Raw genomic sequence first — 17,090 nt, forward strand, 5'->3', positions numbered from 1 at the left:
TCCCATTAGTCACCTCTTACGACAAGCATGGGTTGCTAAAGACCAAATCTAACCCAAATCTTCACGGGTTCTATCGGCTGAAGTATGTTTGACATAAAGTATTTTTCAGATACTGCAACAAATATGAATCTAAAGATTTGACCGACCTCATCTTTCCATTCCAGACAGAAGACTTTGAACTGGGTGTCCATCTCGATTCCTGTTAGTGGGCGCACGGTGCATGTTCCCTTGCCAGGACTGCGATTGACATGGAAGTATACTTCAGCCCAGGAAGCCTCTATACCTGCAAATAACATCGCTTGTCTGTAATGTTGTGTCCGAACTTTCCCTTCGGCAGACATTTTATATACATCCTGACAATACTGTTCCCCTCACAACACCAACCTATTACACAGCATCAATACTGTTCCCCTCACAACAACACCAACCTATTACATGGCATCAATACTGTTCCCCTCACATCACCAACCTATTACATGGTATCAATACTGTTCCCCTCACATCACCAACCTATTACATGGCATCAATACTGTTCCCCCTATCACATCACCAACCTATTACATGGCATCAATACTGTTTCCCTCACAACATCACCAACCTATTACATGGCATCAATACTGTTCCCCTCACAACACCAACCTATTACACATGGCATCAATACTGTTCCCCTCACATCACCAACCTATTACATGGTATCAATACTGTTCCCCTTACAACACCAACCTATTACACAGCATCAATACTGTTCCCCTCCAACAACAACAACCTTATATATCCCACCAATACTGTGTCCCTAACAACACCACCAACCTTTTATATCCTCTCAATACTGTTTCCCTCACAACATTGACATCACCAACCTTTAACACTGCGTAAATATTATTCCCCTCACAGCTAAACTTGTACAACGTGTCAATACTTTTCCCCTTTATGACATCACCAACCATCTAAATTTAGTTAATGCTGTTCCCCTCACAACATCACTTACTTTTACATCATATCAGTACTTTACCCTTCATCATATCACAGTTACATCCTGTCAATACTGTTCCCCTACTCATATCACAGTCAAATCCCCTTAACACAAACTCTCTATGGGCATTTTCGGGATGTCAAGGTGTTAATACTGTTTCCTTCAAGATATCACTACTCTTCCATCTGGTTAATTAAGGCTCATCTAGATGTTGTTTTTACAAGGCAAACATCTAATCTCACTTTTCCAAACTGTCATATTTTTCTGCTGTGTACTGCTACCATCTTCCAGAAACAACACACACTTAGCACTGTGAATCTATTGACATCAAAGATAACACTAACTATCCTGAAGTTTTTACGAAAGCTCTCTGAAATGTTAAACCCAGCTGCCAAGCTTGTCACAAGACTATTGGTACTGATGTCAAATACTGACTATCAAACAAGCCCTACAATTATACTCCAGTATTGACAGGGAGGCGTGAAAAACGGACATCAAAGATGAGGATCAGATGGACTGCATCTCAAATATTGAACGTTCTTCTCCGAAAATGTTTGACTCCATCACAAGGGACAATCTACGAAGCAACATATGTTCTCATGGAATATGTTCCAGCAGAAGAAATACTGACACAGGCTAGTATAGAATCGAGTAATTGCCTTAATTTCCTGGGAAAACATTGTATTTTGACCGATCTTGCATTCATTTCCCTTTCAATTCATTACTCCAGAGAATATCTTTCATGTTCTCACATCTCGCAATATTCTCCAGTTATCGCTCTGATGAGACTGTAACCTCACCCTACACAAGTATAGTTAACCAATACAATATCACAAAGCAGAAAGCTCTTCATATCCCTGCCTCTGCATATTGACCCAAATCAAAACAATCCCTGTGGATTTTGGCGTTGGTAGCTTGATCAATTTCGTCTACATTTCAAAGTGGTTGGATCGGGAATATCCACAAATACCTCCTAATGAACAAATACCCTGTACATGTCCATTATCCCACAAAGCATCAGAGAATTAGGAGAATGTTGGATGTCAATTAATTTCTAGTTCCTGTGCCACCTCTAAATCATGTCCGCTACGCAGCCAGTCTGAGGCCAAGGCACATACTTGACAGTAAGGCACATTCCAGAGGGCAGATTGTTGGTTTAGCCCTGTCATTAATATCGTTAATAATCAGCAATATTGTGGCCAGTATTTGCCCACAAACATCACAAGGTTCAAATTGCGATAAGAACATCCATTTCTCTGTTTCACAGCCGATTGGGGAAGAGTTTGTGTTCGGGTTATGGCTCACAGACATATGTTAGTGAATGCTGTTTCTCTCTTCTTCTGGGTGTGAATCTTCATGTATGTAATATATCCATTCAAGTTTTCTTTCGTTTGGAAGAAAACATATATTTCTTATCAGGAAGTTTTAACCTCTAAAGTTCTATATTCACTGCATGAATTCAGCATCTCAGACCATCAACAGTTTCAATTCAATAAGTTTTGTATTCAGAACCAAATTTCAGGCAAATTTCAAGGCCAAAGCAGCTGCTTTCAAAGATGTTAAAATAACCATTTTCTTCCTTTATTATGAGATTGGCACAATTTGTAAGTACATGCAAATACACTTTTATAAGATTCAAGTCCACACAAAGCATTTGAATATTATTTATTCATTAAACTAAGGACTGATCTCTTGCAACATGGTGTTGTCCTCACTCATTTTCGGAGAACAAATTATGACAATTATAAATATTTCACAACAAAGATAACCAAGGCCATGAAATTCAGGGCCAAGCTTTTTCAAGTTTGTTTGATCACTCTCTGATCATAAACATGAAGGCAAAACAATCCTCACTGATGACATATAAAAATCTTCTTCGAGTTTTTATCATTGAATATATTTTAATGTTTTAGGTATCATCACATTAATTATTAGGATTTCATCATTTTTTTTCATCAAAAAGGAAATAAAACAACCATTTCCCTGAAAATGATCTCATCACAACCAATACCAGTTATACACTAAATTAGAGTTAAAAATGAAGTTGACTTTGACAAAGATTACCATATTGATTTCACAAAATCCCCCTCAACTTCACCGGGTCATTTAGTCTGTAAACTATGTCATCAATCACTATACCTATCATCAGTATTAACTAAAACTGGTTTCAACAAATGATGAAGATACATAACTTCATGTCACAATTTGTTACTTCAGGACACATGAAGTACCGCGGAACCAAGATTCAAATCATCCATGAAAGACTTATAAACATTGCATTGCCTTCCGAAGCATTCATTTATAATTTCTCCACAACTCTTGACATATTTCCACAACTGCCTTTTAAAAATGTAATTTAACATTAAGGAGTTATTCATAACAATTACAATCCCAAATCATAATTGTTATCATCTCTGCAAATACTGACTCTGATAATTAAACACCATATCATCCCACAGAGAGCAAGAAAATACTCACTTGAGATTCATCGGTGAAAATATTACAAATTAACCAAAAACTGGCTGATAAAAAGTGGGAAAATCCTATCAGATAATCTCAATCTAATGTCCAAATCTTTTCAAGCAGAAATCCTGATATTGACAGAGCTGGCCCCGATATTGACACACTGTGGCAATTGTCTCCTGATGGCCCTTACTGATTAGGTTACCAAAGGTGTAAATGTCTAAACATGGAACTAATGACTGAGCCACTTCATTTCCTTCAGCTGCTCAGCAAACACAGGAATTAAGACAATTTTGACCCAAGATACACACATCAGTTAGATGTGACACCACCTCTCTCTAAATAAGATTCTTTTCAAGCACGTTGTAAACGTTCTAAACTGCGATGAGGCTCACACTGTTGCGGAGCTACACATTTGTAGGAGTGTCAGTACAAATGATGCATTGTGGGAACAGATATTCTGCTGAAGCGACATATTTTGGAGTAAGTGAAAGTTTGTTTGTTTGTTGTTTAACGCCACATTCAGCAATATTTTTACTCTATGGCAGCAGTCTGTACATAATTGAGACTGGACCAAACAATCCAGTGATCAAGAGCATGAGCATCGATCTACGCAAATGGGATACAAAGTCGGCAATTCAGCAAGAATGACCATCCGATCCCGTTAGTCGCCTCTTACGACAGGCACAGGTTTGTTGAAGACCGATTCTAACCCAGATGTTAATGGGTAATAAATTAGTCATACTGTCATTCATGACAGCATCTTATTTCTGTTTCTTCACACACAAGCAACTCTGGGAGAACATTGTCTCACAACCCCTAAGAAGATCATTTTTGACCTTGTCATCCAGTCCAACAGCCCAAACAATACAGTGACATTTCCTCCCAAAACATCAGTTTCTCAGATATGTTTCACACAGTGAAGTCAGCCTATGATTGATGTTGTTGGTGTTTTAAGTAGGTTATCACAGAACAAAGCAAGATCAAGAGATTGATGCTGGTGTTAATTTGTAATTTCATCCCATGATGACAGACGGCAATAATCAGTTTCCTTGGTCATTCTGTATCATCTTCCACCCACAACTGTGTCATATAAATGATCTCAACTCGCAGTTAATAGAAAACATTGAGAAGTTTACAGCAGGGAGAGAAGGTGAGATGCATGGGTCAGTCTTTGGAGTAGCGGGCATGTTTACCTGGAGCTTTGGCCGAGACCTGGACAACATAGGTCCAGTTCTGGGGGAGGTAGCCTGGCTTGATGACCAGGGACTGTTTGTCCAGTCCGGTGTATGTTTGGTTTGCCCGCAATGGGAGGGGGACCCTGGGGCTGCTGGAGATGTGCTGCTTGAAGGGGCTGGGCTTCTTCCCTGTGATCAGAACCTTGTCCCTGCCGGACGAGCTACCTGCAAGGAGGAAGACAGCAGTTAAAACATGGCTGAAACGTTGAGTCACGCGTCTGGGGTGGAGTGATGGTAGGAAGGGTGGGAAGGACATCGGTTCAGATGTGGTGGGTGGGTGATGCTTATCTGGGGTGGGGTGATGTTGAGAAAGGTTGGATCCATTCAGACAGGGTGATGCTCATCTGGGGTGGGGTGATGTTGGGAAGGGTTGGATCCATTCAGACAGGGTGATGCTCATCTGGGGTGGGGTGATGTTGGGAAGGGTTGGATCCATTCAGACAGGGTGATGCTCATCTGGGGTGGGGTGATGTTGGGAAGGGTGGGATCCATTCAGACATTGAAGTGATCCATTCAGACATTGAGTGATGATGCTCATCTGGGGTGGGGTGATGTTGGGAAGGGTTGGATCCATTCAGACAGGGTGATGCTCATCTGGGGTGGGGTGATGTTGGGAAGGGTGGGATCCATTTAGACAGGGTGATGCTCATCTGGGGTGGGGATGCTGATGTTAGGAAGGGTGGGATCCATCCAGACATTCAGACAGGACAGGGTGATGCTCATCTGGGGTGGGGTGATGTTAGGAAGGGTTGGATCCATTCAGACACTGAGTGATGCTCATCTGGGGTGTGATGTTGGGAAGGGTGATCCATTGACAGGGTGAAGGGTTGGATCCATTCAGACATTGAGTGATGCTCATCTGGGGTGTGATGGGTGGGATCCATTCAGACATTGGGAAGGGTGGGATCTTGGGAAGGGTGGACAGACAGGGTGATGCTCATCTGGGGTGGGGTGATGTTGGGAAGGGTTGGATCCATTCAGACAGGGTGATGCTCATCTGGGGTGGGGTGATGTTAGGAAGGGTTGGACAGGGTGATGCTCATCCATTCAGACAGGGATCCATTCAGACAGGCTCATCTGGGGTGGGGTGATGTTAGGAAGGGTGATGGATCCATTGTTAGGGACATCTATTCAGACATGATGCTCTCATCTGGGGTGGGGTGATGTTAGGAAGGGTTGGATCCATTCAGACAGGGTGATGCTCATCTGGGGTGGGGATGCTGATGTTAGGAAGGGTGGGATCCATTCAGACAGGGTGATGCTCATCTGGGGTGGGATCCATTCAGACAGGGTGATGTTGAGGGTGGGTGTTAGGATCCATCTCAGACAGGGTGATGCTCATCTGGGTGGGGTGATGTTGGGAAGGGTGGGATCCATTCAGACAGGGTGATGCTCATCTGGGGTGGGGGTGATGTTGGGAAGGGTGGGGGTTGGATCCATTCAGACAGGGTGATGCTCATCTGGGGTGGGGGTGATGTTAGGAAGGGTGGGATCCATTCAGACAGGGTGATGCTCATCTGGGGTGGGGTGATGTTGGGAAGGGTGGGATCCATTCAGACAGGGTGATGCTCATCTGGGGTGGGGTGATGTTGAGAAGGGTGGGATCCATTCAGACAGGGTGATGCTCATCTGGGGTGGGGTGATGTTGAGAAAGGTGGGATCCGTTCAGACAGGGTGATGGCATGAAGGGTTTGGTTAGGGTCAACTGAAGATGTCAGTGTTTAGTGGAGTGAGTGAGTGAGTTTAGTTCTACGCCGCACTCAGCAATATTCCAGCTATATGGCTGCGGTCTGTAAATAATCGAGTCTGGACCAGACAATCCAGTGATCAACATCATGAACATAGATCTGCGCAATTGGGAACCGATGACATGTGTCAACCAAGTCAGCAAGCCTGACCACCCAATCCCGTTAGTTGCCTCTTACGACAAGCATTGTCACCTTTTGTGGCAAGCATGGGTTGCTGAAGACCTATTCTACCCCGGATCTTCACGGGTCAGTGTTTAGTGGAGATATGTGATGTATGTGGAGCTAACTGAGGAGTGGAGGATCAAAGTCATCCAAGAGATGGTTGTTGAATGGACTGAAAAGGTGTGGTTTGAGAAGAATGAAGAGATTGGGTGCACTGATGATTCAATGGCTAGTTTTGGACAGAATGTGTTGATGAAGTGTTGTTTGAGTGGATAGTTGTGTGACAGTTGCTGAAAATGTAAATGACATGGAACCCTGAAACATACCTCCATTACTGCCACTGGAAATGTGTGATGTGCGTCCTGAAAGCAGATAAACAAATATGATTTCACAAATGTCCTTGTTTTTCATGAAATTTGGTAAAAATGTATTTCCATAAAGGGTCATATAGCCAATATATTAACAGACACAACCAAAGATTCACTCACCAAAATCTCGCTTGCCAGGGATCCCTCCCCACAACTTGAGGTACACCATTGTCTGCGTCTGAAAAAGACATTTAATACAAATTAATTATTAGTTTCATTTATAAATCTCCAAACACATCATTCTTGAAAATGCACACAAACTTAAATCATAGCAAACTATCCTCTCTGACACAACAAAGTTGTTTTATTGTGCCACAACCAGACAATCAAGTGACTGATAACCTGGTCAATACGATCCCAGATTAACGTATCACCCAGGTCACACAGCCCCACCACCCGATGGTGGACTTGTACAACACTCATGGTAGTAGTACAGCTTTCTATCCAGACTCCATGGGTAAACAACTACAGGCGGTCATCACAGGAATTATTCTGGACCAACTGCCACAAATGTCAAGCAGTTTATAACTCAAGAACACATACAACCAACAGAGAAAACAAAGTTCTCTTCTGTTGAATATGATTGATGTCAGTCAAAAGTTGGTATAGTTTGACCTTAAGTGGACAATCCGGTGGGTCACAGTGAGAGAATCAGTACATCCTACTCATGGAGAGCTGGTCTTTCAAACTGTACTATCAACGTACTATTGACCTAGAGGGAAACCATTGTGACCACACAATACCCATTTCAGTTGCTTCTAATGAGAAGCATGGGTACTGGGCAACCTACCCTCAAATTCTTGCTTACTGAGATGTTCATAATCAGAGGTTAGTAATCACCTTTGTTCTCATCCAGGTCTTCATTAAACATCTGGCCGCAACCAGGAGGGAGTCCTCTGTTCCGAGCATTTGACTCTGTTATTTCTGAAAGGAAAGACTGTATGTTTGACAAACATTGACAACATCCATCTACACACATCAGGACAACCTGAAGCAAGGCAGGGAAACAACAAGCATCATATATTTGCAGCAACATCCATCTGGCAAATCAGGACATGTATGCAAACATCCATCTACACAAATCAGGACAATCTGGCCATAAGGCAGGGTAACAACATGTCTCATGTATGTGGTACAACATCCATCTACACAAATCAGGACAATCTGACGCAAGGCAGGGTAACAACATCTCTCATGTATGTGGTACAACATCCATCTACACAAATCAGGACAATCTGACGCAAGGCAGGGTAACAGCATGTCTCATGTATGTGGTACAACATCCATCTACACAAATCAGGACAATCTGACGCAAGGCAGGGTAACAGCATGTCTCATGTATGTGGTATAACATGGCCCGGCCATTGAACCACGGACCTGCTGGACTGAAGGTGTGAGTTGGAGGGATTGAAGAGGTGAGTGGATTGAAGGTGAGTGGTTTAGTAGTATTGAAGGGATGTGGGTTGGGTGGAGTGAAGAGGTGATTGGATTGAAGGGGAGGTTTAGGTGTGAAGGGGGTGGGTTGGGTGGATTGAAGAGGATTGTTTAAGGTGTATTGAAGGGGGTGTGGGTTGGGTGGATTGAAAGAGGTGATTGGATTAAATGTTTAGGTGTATTGAAGTGGGGTTAGGTGGATTAAATGTGAGATTGGAATGATTGTCTGGATTGGGGATCATGCCAAATGTAAGGATGAGATGTGGTTTGGAGGATGGTGTGAGAGTTCATTTAAAGGATATGTTATCTGGACACATACCTTCAATAATTCCACTGGACACTACCTGCGGCCGCTCTGAAGTAGACAAACAAACATGCTTATACTGTTGTTCTTGATTCATGGGAAATTTGAAAAAGGAAACTAAACTCAAAAGGCTTTCAACTAAAATATTGTCTGTAGAAACTAAAGATTCACTCACCAATGGATCTTTTGCCAGAGGTCCCCTCTCCGACAACTTGGGGCAAGACGTCCGTTTCTGTTTGCGATGAATGCACAAAACCATTAGCATCATTCATTGATCTCCAAACACAACAATCTTAATTCACACAGTTAAGTTAAAGACATTTCTCAGCCACACCTTCTTTTATTGTCATAGGGCCCTGTCTTTTCACAAATGAACCAGGGCTTGTAACGTAACAAAGTTCAGAAACACTGTAACAGTACATACTTATTATTCCTGATGCAAGTCCACATTTACTACCTGCTTACCCAACCCAATATCCTAACCCTACCGGGTACCCGCTTTATTTTATTGTTATTGTCATTAAACAATACATCACATGACTTTGTACAGCTCCTGTGGGTACCTCTGTCCTACCATATCCAAGTACCTGATTCTCCCATCCCAGCACTGTTCACTATCCCTGATGTGCCTTGGGTGCCTAAATGGCCATGTTTATCCACACAAGCATATTCCCATCTCTAGTTAGGTAGCATGGTACACAATAGTACTTTCCAAGGTATAACTCACCCCGTGGTGTCTGTCTTCCATTGCTGGGCCCTTCTTGGAGGACGTCAAGGTGAAGGTCATCTGCAACTAACAAATGAAAACAGTCAGTCAGACACATATAAAGTTGGTCATGGGCTAGAGTTTTAAAAATAGAATTTTCATGAATACACAAAGATAAATGTCAAGTAATCTTGTGGCGGGGCGTGTGGTCCTGTGCTTAGAGCTCAGGTCAAGAATCAGTTGGAGTTAAGCAATGTTGGGCACGGGGAGTCCTTGGATGGGTGACCGTGTTTGACAGCTTGACTCCTAAGAGTTTCTAGGACTTCTGTCCTGACCCACAACGAAGCACATGTGATACAAGTGGTCTGACCTTAGACAAGTGAGTTTGTTCAAAATTGCCTCTGTTCACCCAGCAGAAAATGGGTACCCAGTGGGATGAAGTCATGTGACTATAACCTTCTAACAGGCAGCTTGGGTTATCGCTTTTGGCATGCAAGTGTGTGGAAACAGGCACATTATAAATGGCCATTATTATTATTTTTTATTATCTCATCAAAGAAGTGACATCTTTTTTAATGAAATGCAGAATTGTTATATCAAAAATATGCACACAAGTCAATTACATTTTTAGTCTTATGCTTGCTGCTCTTGATTGATTGCTGAAAAGTTAATAATCTATGCTTCATAATCACCTTTATTCTCAGACAGGTCTTTATCAAACATCTGGCCACAACCAGGGGGGAGTCCTCTATTTCGCGGCACTGATTCCGTAATTTCTGAATGATAAAGATTAAATGTTTCAAACAATCCTTGGCAAGATAAATCTGTGGCAACCAGGGTGATCTGAAACAACATTCATTAAGTATCTTTTTACACACGGATAATTTTCACTTAATTCCTGAGATCCATGATCTGAACTAACTGAACTGCAACTTCCAATCTCTGTTATGAATGAAGTGGGATGGATTATGCTTCTTTAACAAGTATCACAGTAACATATCACAGCATGTCTGCTAAATGTTGAAGTCATGTAAAGTGAATGTCTGGTCAATTTAGACCTGTTCAACTGGTTCAAGATCAGTAATTATCAGGCAAGTTATTATACAACATTATAATACTAATATTGATGTTTTGAAAATCGATTCACCTAACGTGTATCATAACCCCAAGTGTAACTTGTATAAATAAATATATCAAATCGTGACAACCATAGCAATAGGAAGTCAATGGAACTTATCAAATGGTACTTACTCCGTGTTGTAGAGGATGGGAGGGATGATGAGGTTTGGGCCTCTGGCGGCACAGTGGTTGTGGTTGTGAAGGCATTTTTCTGTATCCATGATGCTACGTACAACACCAAGGACTGTTGTCCACTTGCTTCCTCAGGTCTGCATTCACTTCGGTATTCTTGCTCTGGCTCTGAGAAACTGTTCTCGATCGAGGATATCTTCCATGTGTATGTGAGATGGTCGGGCAGTTGATGCATTCGGTCCGCAGGGAGATCTTGTCGTCCGGGTTCACAAGGCCTCCTCGGCATTGCAGGCAACTTATCTTCAAGCTGAAATATAACAAGGAGTAAAGTGATTATAAGGGTTACAAGGTTACAAGGGTTATGAGGCTACTATAGTTACTAGTATTACAAGGGTTACATGGCTACTATTGTAACTAGTATTTCAAGGGTTACAAGGCTACTATATTAATTAGTGTTACTAATAATACAAGAGTTACAAGGCTACTAGGGTTACTAGTATTACAAGGGTTACATGGCTACTAGGGTTACTTTTAATACAAGGGTTACACAACTACGAGAGTTACTAGGATTATAAGGCTACTAGAGTTACTAGGGTTACTGGTATTACAAGGGTTACATGGCTACTAGAGTAACCAGGGTTACTATGATTACTATGACTGTAAGTGAGTGAGTTTAGTATTCGCTGCACTCAGCAGTATTCCAGCTATATGGTGGCAGTCTGTAAATAATCAAGTCTGGACCAGACAATCCAGTGACCAACAGCATGAGCATCGATCTGCGCAATTGGGAACCGATGACATGTGTAAACCAAGTCAGCGAGCCTGACCACCCGATCCTGTTTGTCTTACGACAAGCATGGGTTACTGAAGATCAATATTCTAACCCGGACCTTCACGGGTCCTATGACTGTAAGGGTTACAACAGTGACTAGGGTAACAAGAGTTACTAGGGTTACAACAGAGACTAGGGTAACAAGAGTTACTAGGGTTACAACAGTGACTAGGGTAACAAGAGTTACTAGGGTTACAACAGTGACTAGGGTAACAAGAGTTACTAGGGTTACAACAGTGACTAGGGTAACAAGAGTTACTAGGGTTACAACAGTGACTAGGGTAACAAGAGTTACTAGGGTTACAACAGTGACTAGGGTAACAAGAGTTACTAGGGTTACAACAGTGACTAGGGTAACAAGAGTTACTAGGGTTACAACAGTGACTAGGGTAACAAGAGTTACTAGGGTAACAACAGAGTCTAGGGTAACAAGAGTTACTAGGGTTACAACAGAGACTAGGGTAACAAGAGTTACTAGGGTTACAACAGTGACTAGGGTAACAAGAGTTACTAGGGTTACAACAGAGACTAGGGTAACAAGAGTTACTAGGGTTACAACAGAGACTAGGGTAACAAGAGTTACTAGGGTTACAACAGAGACTAGGGTAACAAGAGTTACTAGGGTTACAACAGAGACTAGGGTAACAAGAGTTACTAGGGTTACAACAGAGACTAGGGTAACAAGAGTTACTAGGGTTACAACAGTGACTAGGGTAACAAGAGTTACTAGGGTTACAACAGAGTCTAGGGTAACAAGAGTTACTAGGGTTACAACAGAGACTAGGGTAACAAGAGTTACTAGGGTTACAACAGTGACTAGGGTAACAAGAGTTACTAGGGTTACAACAGAGACTAGGGTAACAAGAGTTACTAGGGTTACAACAGTGACTAGGGTAACAAGAGTTACTAGGGTTACAACAGAGTCTAGGGTAACAAGAGTTACTAGGGTTACAACAGAGTCTAGAGTAACAAGAGTTACTACGGGTTACAACAGAGTCTAGAGTAACAAGAGTTACTAGGGTTACAACAGTGACTAGGGTAACAAGAGTTACTAGGGTTACAACAGAGACTAGGGTAACAAGAGTTACTAGGGTTACAACAGTGACTAGGGTAACAAGAGTTACTAGGGTTACAACAGTGACTAGGGTAACAAGAGTTACTAGGGTTACAACAGTGACTAGGGTAACAAGAGTTACTAGGGTTACAACAGTGACTAGGGTAACAAGAGTTACTAGGGTTACAACAGAGTCTAGGGTAACAAGAGTTACTAGGGTTACAACAGAGTCTAGAGTAACAAGAGTTACTAGGGTTACAACAGAGACTAGAGGTAACAAGAGTTACTAGGGTTACAACAGAGACTAGGGTAACAAGAGTTACTAGGGTTACAACAGTGACTAGGGTAACAAGAGTTACTAGGGTTACAACAGAGACTAGGGTAACAAGAGTTACTAGGGTTACAACAGTGACTAGGGTAACAAGAGTTACTAGGGTTACAACAGTGACTAGGGTAACAAGAGTTACTAGGGTTACAACAGTGACTAGGGTAACAAGAGTTACTAGGGTTACAACAGTGACTAGGGTAACAAGAGTTACTAGGGTTACAACAGAGACTAGGGTAACAAGAGTTACTAGGGTTACAACAGTGACTAGGGTAACAAGAGTTACTAGGGTTACAACAGTGACTAGGGTAACAAGAGTTACTAGGGTTACAACAGAGTCTAGAGTAACAAGAGTTACTAGGGTTACAACAGTGACTAGGGTAACAAGAGTTACTAGGGTTACAACAGTGACTAGGGTAACAAGAGTTACTAGGGTTACAACAGAGACTAGGGTAACAAGAGTTACTAGGGTTACAACAGTGACTAGGGTAACAAGAGTTACTAGGGTTACAACAGAGACTAGGGTAACAAGAGTTACTAGGGTTACAACAGAGACTAGGGTAACAAGAGTTACTAGGGTTTCAAAGGGGAAAAGGGGCCTAGTCTTGTAAGAAGTCACAATTCACTGAGCAAAGTTAACATTTGTTAACATCATACAGTTGCCAGTATAAATCACTGCTTTATTAGCTGACTCCATTCTACGACAATGACTTGAATTTTTCCTAAATACGCAGGTCAAATGATGAGTATTGTATTATCTAATGCAATGCCACCATGTAATACAGTATGGCATTACGAGGCATATCATAATAACCCTGTTCAATACAGATATGGCGCTAGAAAACAGTGGTTGATATCAAACAAGTGGTTGATAATAAGAGCAACAATTCATCAATGGATGACAGCACAGACATTGTAGCCACCCAATCATTATCAGTCAGCTTATTAACTTTGAATATCAATATGGAGAGCTCGATCATATTTCATCCTAGAATCTCTACTGGAGTGTAAATTAGAAAATAATGTTTTCATGTTGATAATTTTCTGTCAAAACACTGCATGTGCCTTAGGATCAAGAATTATTGTTTAATATTTCCATATGACACAAAACCAAATAGTTACAGCACATTAGTGGAAAGACTACAGTCAGTAGGACATATATCAGCTGTTGCCATGCTTCATACTGATCCTCCTCTACATCTGGACACACTGAGTTACCTCCCCTGGTCTTTATGCAATGCTTATAATGAGCACACGCTATCAGTAACAAAAGAATTGATTTTTCATACATAATAAATCTGGTGAAACCTTCTTAATCAGGACTGTAGCTTTTCAGCTGAACTATCATCATATACAATATTCAAATTAATGGATGAATTCGTCCTTGTTAATTTGTAGTCATTTGTTATGGTAAATGCACAGGAAGGATGTTTCAATTGTAATGGAGTGCAGATTAAGGGGGTCGCATTACAAACAGAATGCTTCCTGGGGAATTTGTCCAAAAGTTGCAGATTTATAGAATTATTAGTGTTTGTCACCATGAAACCTTAATTTGCAGAACTGTTGTCGCCAGGTCTTGATACAACAGTGAGTGAGTGAGTGAGTGAGTGAGTGAGTGAGTGAGTGAGTGAGTGAGTGAGTGAGTGAGTGAGTGAGTGAGTGAGTGAGTGAGTGAGTGAGTGAGTGAGTGAGTGAGTGAGTGAGTGAGTGAGTGAGTGAGTGAGTGAGTGAGTGAGTGAGTGAGTGAGTGAGTGAGTGAGTGAGTGAGTGAGTGAGTGAGTGAGTGAGTGAGTGAGTGAGTGAGTGAGTGAGTGAGTGAGTGAGTGAGTGAGTGAGTGAGTGAGTGAGTGAGTGAGTGAGTGAGTGAGTGAGTGAGTGAGTGAGTGAGTGAGTGAGTGAGTGAGTGAGTGAGTGAGTAAATACACAAACCTGTAAAGTTTCCCTGACATGACATGCTACAGCTGTACCAATAATAGAAACAATACAAACAACTATAAATAATTCTACAATGGAGCCATGAATATTCAAACTTAAGAGAGTGAGGAGAGTACAAAGGTGACTTTTAAAATTAAATGCTCTTAGGTCTGATGTACTAGGAAGTTAGGATAGCCCAGAGTGTTATATCTAATCAAACAACCCAGATTTAATTCCCAACATTGATATGTGCTGTGAAGCCCACTTTTATTGCCCCTGCTGTGATATTATTCCAAAGTAACACGTACATTTTGATAGGCTACTCCCCAGGGAGCTGAGAATGAAACTGAGTGCAAGCTGATCAAATGAATGTGTAACAATAATGTAATAATGTAATGATGTCATGATGAATTTCATTGCACAAATTCCACATAACGAATGATAAAAGCCAAAAATTATATTTCCCTTGTCACCAATTAAAGTACATTCCATTACAGATTCTCAGCTCCTTAACTTGTCATCTGTTTATCTGGCACAAGAAGGTTCTACATTCAACATTTCCGATCCTACCCATTCAAGGCTGGGGTTGTTTGGTTGGTTGGTTGTTTAACACCGCACTCAGCAATATTCCAGCTTTATGGCGGTGGGGTGTAAATAATTGAGTCTGGACCAGACAATCCACTGATCAACATCATTTGTATCATTCTACGTAACTGGGATATCATGACATGTGTCAACCAAGCCAGCAAGCCTGACCACCCGATCCCGTAAGTCACCTTTTATGAAAAGCATGGGTTGCTGAAGACCAATTCTAACTTGGATCTTCACCGGACTCAAGGCAGCGTAACAGAGGCTGGATACTGATACAATATTGCAAAGTCGGCATAAAATGTCTTGCAGACTCTTTTCGTTTCATGGACCTACCTTATTGTTTGGTTATCCTCTTTGACTTTTATAACTTGATCACTTGTAGCATCGCGGCCATCGGGAGTGGAAACCACCAGCGTGAACAAAAAGTAGCTGTCATCTAGCAGCAGGAAGCCAGCTGGTATGGCCACCTTGGCCGAAGTGAGCACCAACTGAGACGAAACACTGTTGTACACAATGTCGGTGTTGTTGGTGTTGTAGAGGTTGATGGCTGTGATGTTGTAACACAGGTCATACCGAGGCAGTGACTGGCATGTCCAGTTGTACCTGAGAAAGAGAGTGAGTGAGTTTAGTTTTCCATTGCTTTTAGCAATATTTCAGCAATAACACAGCAGGCGACACCAGAATGTTATAAATATACTCATGGAAACAAATAAGGGAACACATGAAAGTACAAGTGTTCCTTTATTTATATCCAGAATTTCACCCACTGTGTAATACATACCCTGTGAAGAAACCTTGAAAAGAATAAAGGAACACTTGTACTTTCATGTGTTCCCTTATTTGTTTCCATGAGTATATATATTATAAATACCAAGAAACAGTCTTGATTGAAGACATTATACAAAACACCGGTTATTTGAATAAGCATTGGTATCTCTCTTGAGGTCTCCCTCCAGTGTCAACAAAAGGCAAGCTAGCTGTCATGGCCGGTTTATTCACTACATTTTGTATGGGTAATCCAGGGTATTATGAAGTCAATGTTTTATAATAATCACTTTGGAGCAATCTGCAACCACTGTTTCGTTTCCATTCAAAACACACAGCACTTAAACAGACATTGACATAACACTCATGATCGACAGAAATTTGACAGGTTGATGGAGATGGTTAGTGAAGAAGACCACCACGACAGCTAGTTTTTCATATACACTAGAAGGAAGTCAGTGAGGAGACGCCAGTATAGGAGTATACACTGTATGACTTCCTCCTACCTGAGTGATGCATTGTGGGGGTTGTCAGGGTCACGGGAGTTGGAACCGTCCAAGTACAGAGTCTCCTGCTGGCCAATGGTGCGCTGCATCCCCCCTTCTATGACACTCTTGAGGGGGGTCGGCAGGATGGTAACCTCCACCGACTCCATGGAGTACACAATGGTCCCGTACATCCCAACCTGACAACAGATAACATCGCTAAGGTGAACAGGTGTGTGTTGGCATCAGATAGTCAGTAAATGATACAGCAGCATTCTAGAGTTTCATTATGTTACAGCTGCTGTACCAATGATATCACAACAATAAAGTCACGTATTAATTGTTTGCTGTGACAGTCAGCAATATTCCAGCTGTACAGCAACAGTCTGTATATGAGTGAGTGAGTGAGTTTAGTTTTACACCATTCTCAGCAATATTCCAGCTATATGGCAGTGGTCTGCAAACAATCGAGTCTGG

The 17,090-nt window shown here is 41.7% G+C and overlaps 1 protein-coding gene across 3 annotated transcripts in view; it reads right to left on the reverse strand.

Annotated features, from left to right (window-relative positions):
• Window positions 1-10,088: 10,088 nt before the first annotated feature.
• LOC124276701 (polycystin-1-like) overlaps window positions 10,089-17,090 on the reverse strand; it is a 159,965-nt gene continuing 152,963 nt past the window's right edge. For all 3 annotated transcript variants that reach the window (XM_046712348.1, XM_046712347.1, XM_046712346.1), the window contains exons 23-26: window positions 16,635-16,813; window positions 15,697-15,966; window positions 10,648-10,954; window positions 10,089-10,172 (exon numbers count right to left, since the gene is read on the reverse strand). In XM_046712348.1, the coding sequence (XP_046568304.1) occupies window positions 10,741-10,954; window positions 15,697-15,966; window positions 16,635-16,813 (663 nt within the window). In that variant the 3' untranslated portion in view covers window positions 10,089-10,172; window positions 10,648-10,740. The remainder of the gene's footprint in view (window positions 10,173-10,647; window positions 10,955-15,696; window positions 15,967-16,634; window positions 16,814-17,090) is intronic.

This window comes from Haliotis rubra, unplaced genomic scaffold (assembly GCF_003918875.1).
Source record: "Haliotis rubra isolate DU_JTF1 unplaced genomic scaffold, ASM391887v1 Scf211, whole genome shotgun sequence".
Classification (NCBI taxonomy): Eukaryota; Metazoa; Mollusca; class Gastropoda; order Lepetellida; family Haliotidae; genus Haliotis; species Haliotis rubra.